The sequence below is a fragment of the Ostrea edulis genome, chromosome 1 (genome assembly GCF_947568905.1).
Source record: "Ostrea edulis chromosome 1, xbOstEdul1.1, whole genome shotgun sequence".
Classification (NCBI taxonomy): domain Eukaryota; kingdom Metazoa; phylum Mollusca; class Bivalvia; order Ostreida; family Ostreidae; genus Ostrea; species Ostrea edulis.
In genome coordinates, this window is record NC_079164.1 from 97,132,566 (window position 1) to 97,141,592 (window position 9,027).

Here is a 9,027-nt window from a genome sequence, read left to right on the forward strand (position 1 = left end):
GTGAACTAACACTGGATCGTAAGTGAGCATTGTGACCCATGGATCTCATATTAAATATTTTCAGGTGTCACTGATTACCTGACAACAGAGATTTCGACTTCCAAGCAGAAGCGCTTTAACCTCGTCAAATTCATCGACACGCCTGGTTTAGTGGACGGAGACATGCAATATCCATTTGATGTTAACAGAGCCATTCTCTGGCTGGGTAAAAAAAAATTCTCATATCCTTTGATCAGTTAAAACAGTACTTCTTGAACAATTTATTTAATGTATTGTTATTAGTTCACAAGACTTTGTATTCACATTAGTTCGCAAAACTTTATATTGTATAAGATATATATATATGTGTTAATGTGTGTGTGTCCGGCAATAAATAAATAAAATTTAAAAAATAAAATAAGATTGACAACACTAGTAAAATGTAAGTACTTTCATTTCAATCTTCAGACACAGCATGGAAATTCTTGCATATCAACGTCTAAAGATCAAAATGAAAGGGCTTAAGTTTTACTAGTGTTGTCTATTATTTTTTTTTAATTCTCTCGATCGATAGAGTAATTTGAGCTTGATGTTGCATGAAATTCATTTTTCATTGTACTTGTATTTGGTATTTGCAAATGGTATAAGAATGATTGAAAAAATATTCCCAAATTCTATAATATAGAAATACCCCAATGTGAACTTTTGTTATAATTTTCATTTTATCGATAAAGGTTTGAATAATTTGATTTGTTTTTTTCTAAACAGGTGAACTTGCAGATCTCATATTCGTATTCTTTGATCCAATTGGTCAAGCTTTATGTAAGAGAACACTAAATATAGTGGAAGAGTTGAGCAACAACCATTCTGAGATAATGAGATTTTATCTCAGCAAAGCAGATGAAGCTGGAGACGAAAATGATAGACAGGTAACATTCTGAAGGTCGACATGAAAATGATCTTAGAAAGGAAGATACTAAGTAAAAACTCTCATCAGAATGTTATCACTTTTATAATAAGTTATGAAATGGTTTAGTCCCCATGGCGTGTATGAAAACTTGTGTATTTGATTTTAATTGGTCATCTCAAGCACAAACATTAAATGATAATATGCAAAAAAGTTCTTTCTATATGAAATGATAGTTTCACATTTGCTATCTGCAATAATAACCTGTATTGCCCTGTAAATGTGATTCAGTAACTGAAAAGGACTAATGCATGATGCTTTATTGCTCTGTAAATGTGATGCAGTAACTGAAAATAACTAATGCATGATGCTTTATCACCCTGTAAATCTGATTCAGTAACTGAAAATACATATTGCATGTTGCCTATTGTACTGTATTCATTTTAAAAGACATGTCATCATTTGAATTTACAGAGAGTCCTAATGCAGATTGTACAAGAACTGTGTAAGCGTCCCAACCTAAATCGCACCGGCTTTGAGATGCCTACCATATTTATTCCAAGTATGAACCCCAAGAATAGCACTTGTGCAAATCAGATCGAGGATGTATGTCAGGACATCGAGAAAACCATCAACCAAACCATCCAGAACACACTAAACTCACTTGAGCGTGACTGTGACCAAATTGCTGAGTTAGTGGAAGAGAAATTAAAGAAAAATATGTAGGTGCCTAAAAAGTGGATTATTGATTAAGAATCGGAAAGACTTGATATTATTTCCCCTTGTACCGTTTACACTACATGACTTCATTGAAGTTGGAATTTCATTGATTTCTTATTAAAGTCCGACTCTGATAGGCTTTTATGACTCCTTACTTAATTGGATTTACAATGTTGTGTGCAAGTGATATTTTTTTATATCCTGCAGGATGCCCTACAACTGTGTCATGAAAAGTTTCTGCTTATGATGAAAAATGATTTTGAAAGCTTAGATCATTGCTGAATTACATATTCATTTTAAATTTGTAGTAAAAGAACAAATTATTTGACAGGGCGACAAGCAGTGAGAACCTCCAAGCGAGATTCCGTGGGGCCAGCTTCGGACTGTTGGGAGTGTTCATACCATTCATCATGTTGACAACATACCTCATCTCAACTCAACAGAAAGTCATGAAAGATATCCTGGGAGACAGTCTTCTGGATACAATGGGTATCTATTTGGTAAGAATTACAAAGTCATCGGACATATCTGCCTTGATCAAGTGTATTTCTCCAAATCTGCTGAATGCAAAATTATTTATCAGAAACTTGTTTTTTATCAAATCAGGGTCCTTTAGCCAGAGGTTGGAAGGCAATCCCTCTCCAGTACGCCACGTACATACTGTATTTCATCTTGTTCTTTACTACAGTGATGCTGTTGATAGCAAGATATGTCTCAAGGTATGGTCATTCAACTTCAGTATCCCATTTTACCCATGATGTGATCAATTGATGCTGTCTCATTTCCATAATAGTCATGATGCTCTTTGACACATCTTGTAAAGCTATATCAGATTGAAATCTTGTTAAAAATAGATTTTTTTCAATTCCTTGTTTTATAAAATAAATAAATATACATTGGAAAGTATGGCATTCTTTTATAAAATAAAATAAAATAAGATTTTGAGTACCCCAAATGGTTGTTAAAATAACAATGGCATCAGGTTAGAGAGAGAACTCGTTCAGTTCCTTCCCTCCAGTATACTAATCAGGTTAGAGAGAGAACTTGTTCAGTTCCTCCCTCAAGTATACTAATCAGGTTAGAGAGAAAACTTGTTCAGTTCCTCCCTCTAGTATACTAATCAGATTAGAGAGAGAACTCGTTCAGTCCCTCCCTCTAGTATACTAATCAGATTAGAGAGAGAACTCATTCAGTTCCTCCCTCCAGTATACTAATCAGGTTAGAGAGAGAACTCATTCAGTTCCTCCCTCTAGTATACTGATCAGGTTAGAGAGAGAACTCGTTCAATTCCTCCCTTCAGTATACTAATCGGGTTAGAAAGAGAACTCCTTCATTTCCTCCCTCTAGTATACTAATCAGGTTAGAGAGAGAACTTGTTTATTTCCTCCCTCTAGTATACTGATCAGGTTAGAGAAAGAACTCGTTCAGTTCCTCCCTTCAGTATACTAATCGGGTTAGAAAGAGAACTCCTTCATTTCTTCCCTCTAGTATACTGATCAGGTTAGAGAACTCGTTCAGTCCCTCCCTCTAGTATACTAATCAGGTTAGAGAGAGAACTCGTTCAGTTCCTCCCTCTAGTATACTAATCAGGTTAGAGAGAGAACTCATTCAGTTCCTCCCTCCAGTATACTAATCAGGTTAGAGAGAGAACTCATTCAGTTCCTCCCTCCAGTATACTAATCAGGTTAGAGAGAGAACTCGTTCAGTTCCTCCCTCCAGTATATTAGTGATATTTTTCCACTCGGAATATTGAAATTTAAGGTCTGAAGATAAAGACTGCACACAATATGGTGGTGAATGTTCTGCATTTTATGTGAAGGATCATTGGGATGGTTCTAGTGTCACAGTGTCTCACAAATATACGTTAATATTAATAATAAAGTGGGGGATTTAGTCTTTCAAAATGTAAAAGGATAAGAGGTTTCTGAAATTTGTAGACTTCATGTTCACATACAAGTCCTAAAGTCACTTGCAAGTACTAAACTGAACGCATTAAATCCAAGACAAGACAACAGTGGGTGCCTAATCAAGTTCAATTTACTGATTCAAATCAAACGATCTGTGAGATCCTATTTTGTCCTCCCTCATTAATAATCAGCATCTGGTCAATACATACATTTAAAGCCCAACCATTTTCACTTGTATGAGTCATGACCATTTACATTGTATCCTTCAGAATTGTAATGTTTTGATTTGTGACCAATTTGAGTAGTCATATCTCCATAGCATGTTGAAGTTGAAAGTACTGTTCTGTTGTCCACAATTGTTCATTGCAGTTGATTTTTTTTTCTATTATGTACCTTATGGTGTAGTGTCACTATATTGATACAGCTTGTGTGTTGCTTTCACCATAACATCACGTGCTGTAAATCCTATTTTTCATGACACATTTTTTGCTTTGTTAGAAAATTTTTCTAAACATTCAGTTGGTCTATTCTGTGTGTGTGTACCAAATTAATCATAGGACATTAAGGTAGCTCTACCCTCGTGTGACTGACATATTGGTTAAAACTAGAAAAATTGTATTTCCATTAGTTATAGTTTAATGTGATCAATAACTGTTACCAAAGAAAATGTATGTTTGGCCACCTTTTTAATGATGTCAGACATACATAAACAGAAGTATATGCAATAATGCATCAATATCAGAAAATTGCACAGCATACCGTACATATTTTGCAAAATATATAACACTTTCTCCTTGAATTTTATTTTGTGAAGACATACAATAGAGAAAAAACAGGAGTTTAATATGGCCATAGAGAACATTTTTTTTTATATAGGTAATTGATTATTTATAGAAAATATAAACTTTTTCAATATCAAATAGTGTACTAGATTTTTTGTTACACCCAGTAATGAAATTCCTATGAAAGATATTTCTATCATGCATGAAGTTTGATAAATTAAAGATTTTTCAAAAAAAAAAGCCTATGATTTCGAGTTACCTTGAGAAAAATTTATGACTTCACTTGAAAAAGTTCTAATGCATAGAAAGTGATTCATGGTAGGCCAGGGTATGGATTAGTGATAAGAAGGTATTTCATTAAATCAATAAAGTAAAGGGCATTCTGTGGAAATAAATTACCAAACTTTATATCAGAGGTATTCCAGAATAACAAATGCCATCCTCAATGTTGAAACTTTGGGAATGATTGTTACAACTTGCATCATAGTAAGAACACATTTAGTACAGCTATGTTAATTTGAAATGAGAATATATTAATATTTTTTATTACAGGACAAGGCCTACTCTGTCTAGGAAGGAAAAGAGACATTTATCAGAAATCAGAGAGTATGTGCAGAACTCGGTGAAAAAGAAGAAGGTAAAAATTGTTAATTTCTTGAAAATTAGAACTGCTTGAATGAGTTTGAATTCTGGGAGATGTAAGATTTAAGTATATGTCTACAGAAGAATTAGGCTGGAAGTGATATAGGATGAATTATGCAGGAATTTATTATTTTTTTTTGTATACATATCTATATAAGTGTTATTATCATAGACTAACAATGTTATTTCATTGTATTTCTTGATTGGTAATTTTATTTTTTTCATTGCAGCAATCACTGTACTCCGACTACCTGAAACAGAGTGTGGCAGACCATGACTTGTGATGTCAGTCGGAAGAACTTAAACTCTGTGCATTTAGATAGTTCATTTCCTTGTGCTCATCTTCACAGACTCTTGTAATAAGATGTTCTTTGATTTTGATAATTGGTATTTGGATGAATTCCTAAGTGAATAGTTGGTTAATGTGGACCACAGAGTAAAGGATTCTTCTATAATTCAAATAATTGTGTTACCTACAAGATTTCTGTTGTTTCAAGAAGTAGAAGGAACATGGATATAAAATAAAAGCACAGAGAATAATTAGTGGAAAACAAAAGCCTATTTCCTGTTGAAGGCAGCAGTAACTGATTTTTTTTGTCCATGTAGGAAGTGTAGAGTCATGTGAATCTTAAGAAAATCTTCTCAGTCTCAGGTGTCACAACATGTTCATTCAATTGGCAGCTCAATTACTAATTGAATAAATTATATTTCATATGTATGAGGTTTTTTTTTTTCTTGCATTAAAATATTTTGGGGTATAACGTAAGGTTTTTAAAGGGAGGTAACTGCAAAAAATAAATGCGTGGATCCAATACTTTGCATGTATCAGGGTTGGTGGGTTTTGGGTTGGGTTTTTTTTTTTGTATTAAAATATTTTGGGTTATAAATACTGCTCTTTTACAGCTGAACCCTAATCATTGCAATTCATGTACATATTTTACAATTTAGTGAATTGATACACATGAATAATAAAAATCAAGCAGCCATGCCGGGATTCCATAAGTTTACAGTCATACCATCTATAATTAAGATTAATGAAACTTGCTACAAAACAGTGGGGATAATTTGTGTGGGGAGGGGTAATATATTTCAACTTTTGGAACATCAAAGAAAATTTATAAAACAATCATTTCTAGAAATTTTATATTTATGTATTACAACCAAACTAAACCAAAAAATATATATATCGACTGATTCATCCATATATTTTTTTATAGGTTGCCTGAGTAAACTTGGGTGACTTTTTGCCATTGGTCAGCGTCTGCCGTGTGTTAACAGTTGAGCATTTTTAACTCTTCTTAATAACTATCATTTCAATCTTTGAGACAAGGGGGACATAAATTGTAAATTTCAGGAAAAGTGGTGGGACAAAAATTGCCCAATTTTCAAAAATCTACAGTCTTAAAAAAAAAACTAAATGCATGGTGATGACTTTTTTTCATGATCCCTAGGGTAGAGGTTTTATCTCCAGGGCGGGGCCAAACTTGATGTTATATAGTGTTCATGTGTAAAACAATTTCTTCTTTAATGCTATATTGATACTAAGTTGAAACAAGATAGATATTTGATAAAGAAGTAGGTAGTATTTACCACAATTGTAAATTTCATGATCCTCGGGGTTTTGGTTCAAGGATGGAGCTAAAATTATTTTGGTGATTGTCTTTTAAAAATGTAATTATGAAAATCATTCTTGAAGTTTGCTAACACAGTATAACAAGAGGCCTTTTTTAGCCCATATATAGTTGCATGTAAAACTTTGATACCCTATTGTGGCCCCATCATGCCCCCTGGGGCCATGGTTTTAACAAACTTGAATCTGCATTATGTCGGGAAGCTTTCATGTAAATGTAAACTCTGGCCCCATGGTTCTTGTGAAGATTTTCTCTATATATTTGTAAAACTTCGATTCCCCAATTTGGAATTGCCCTACCCCTGGAGACCATGATTTTAAAAAAAAAACTTGAATCTGCAATGTGTCTGGAAGTTTTTCTGGCCCAGTGGTTCTTGAGAAGGTTTTCCCTATATATTTGTATGTAAAACTTTGATCCCCTATTGTGGCCCCATCCTACCCCCGGGGGCCATGATTTTAACAAACTTGAATCTGCACTATGGCAGGAAGCTTTCGTGCAGATTTCGGCTCTTCTGGTCGAGTTCTTGAGAAGATTTTTAAATGACTCCACCCTATTTTTGTGAGGACATTGAAAACCCTTCACCCAATGATGCTTATTGAGACAAAAGTCGAAAATGTAAAAAGTTTGCAGACAAATGACGGACAACAGGTAATCAGAAAAGCTCAGGTGAGCTAAAAACTAGATGCATGTTTAGGAAAAGCAGAAAAAGATGTTTCAAAATTGTGGATTTCCCAACCCCAGGGTTTTAACTCTAGGATGGGTCCAAATTAGTCATACTGTTTAATGTTACATATATTTTATTATGTAAAGCCTTTTGTGTGTATGGGCAGTTTCTAGGGCATTTAAGTTTCAAGAAACCTTGTTTTATGCTGTTGCTGAATATTAGAATTCAAAACAGGAAGTTTTTTTCTAGATTTTATAACCCTTGTTTGTATGAAGTGTCTAATAGCTACCGGGTTGACATAATTGTCACCAGGTCTTGGTGCAGGTTTCAATTGATTTTATTTTAAGCCAACTTGTATGATGACTCCAATTGTAAATATGATGACCTAGAATGAAAATGAAACATTCACACATACAATTTCTCTCACTTGCCGTAATTTGAGCTATAAATTGCTATAAAATAGACTAAACCGATTTTTAAAAAATTAATTCAGTTCTTACCAGTTATATATCTTTATTTCCCGTAAAGGAATATATATCTATAGGGTATCTCGGTGCGAGATTCATCCTGACGTACTGCGTTAAAGTCCATCTTGTAAATCTCTAGATTAGTTAGTGCTCATCCTTTTATACAATCTCACACACATGCGTACACTACTAACACTCCCTAAAAACTTGTTCTGCAACCACTAATAAAATACTCACTCACTCTACAAATACTTAACTCAGCAAAACACTATTCACAAAACAGTCGCATGACTCACCGTAGACGAGAGAACACAACACAAATACGACAATGCATGAATGGATTAGTAAACGGGTGAATGAATAAAAGTGTATTGAACAATCTGAAATGAATAAAATGCTTATAACATTTGATAATTAAAATACGTGATTGCCACCCTGTGACATAATGATTATTTAAATGATGTCCCATGTAACTAGGGTTTTATTAGTCGGATGAACATCGAGTATATTGTCCTAACAACCCTGGTAATCTGAATGATCTATGAAGGTGTGTTAATTAAGGAGGTACTCTGCATCTTCATAATGGCCGACTTCCTTTTATAACATGGATTAAAATATAAATACCAGGGCTGTTCGATATGTAATGTGTATTGTACCACAGTGTGATAACGCTTTGCATGATTTTGTGGATGATGATACTCTTGAAAAGCTCTATTCAATACCTTTCCAACGGTATAAACACGAGCCTTCAGCTCCACATAGTTTTAAACTTAGTCATTTCAATAGAGCCAGTCCTTGACCACTGTTGTGAAAATGGTTGGGGAAACGGGTTGAGAATATTGAAGAAATTAGAGCTTATATAAAAGTTCGCACAAAACTCAGTCATTCGGTAATGCAGATTTTTACTGAATTGCGGAAAGTTTATGGGTCTGATAAGGTATCTTATGAGACAGTTCGTAGATGGAGAAAGAAATTTCTGACTGGCACAGAGTCCGTCAAAGATGCAGCAAACGGAATCTGGCCGACCTGCAATGGTAACGGGCAAGGCAAAAGTCGGGGAAACAATTGAAAGTGATGGCAGATACACAATTCGTGATATTGCCAAAGCTGTTGGCATATTGCTATCGTGGATGCATTTCATTTTGAAAGTACAAAATATTTCTGCCAGGTGGATACCGCATATATTGACAGATGACCAAAAACGGGTACGAGTACAAACTGCTAAGCAATTGCTCAAAATGTTTTCAAAATTCAATCAAAGACAATTTGCAAACATTGTTACTGGTGACGAAACATGGGTTCACTATTTCAAACCAGTAAGAAAAATT

The 9,027-nt window shown here is 34.2% G+C and overlaps 1 protein-coding gene and 1 long non-coding RNA gene across 3 annotated transcripts in view; one reads left to right on the forward strand and one right to left on the reverse strand.

The window, feature by feature from the left end:
* The window catches only part of LOC125672059 (uncharacterized), a 34,430-nt gene extending 28,777 nt beyond the window's left edge, over window positions 1-5,653 (forward strand). For both annotated transcript variants that reach the window (XM_048908156.2, XM_048908148.2), the window contains exons 6-12: window positions 65-205; window positions 748-908; window positions 1,361-1,608; window positions 1,938-2,106; window positions 2,213-2,325; window positions 4,848-4,932; window positions 5,168-5,653. In XM_048908156.2, the coding sequence (XP_048764113.2) occupies window positions 65-205; window positions 748-908; window positions 1,361-1,608; window positions 1,938-2,106; window positions 2,213-2,325; window positions 4,848-4,932; window positions 5,168-5,221 (971 nt within the window). In that variant the 3' untranslated portion in view covers window positions 5,222-5,653. The remainder of the gene's footprint in view (window positions 1-64; window positions 206-747; window positions 909-1,360; window positions 1,609-1,937; window positions 2,107-2,212; window positions 2,326-4,847; window positions 4,933-5,167) is intronic.
* A 1,898-nt stretch (window positions 5,654-7,551) lies between these two features.
* On the reverse strand, window positions 7,552-8,400 carry LOC125672086 (uncharacterized). The gene is made up of 2 exons (XR_007368848.2): window positions 7,733-8,400; window positions 7,552-7,617 (listed from the first exon to the last, which is right to left on the reverse strand). It is a non-coding gene; the product is annotated as an uncharacterized LOC125672086 (long non-coding RNA).
* Window positions 8,401-9,027: the final 627 nt, after the last annotated feature.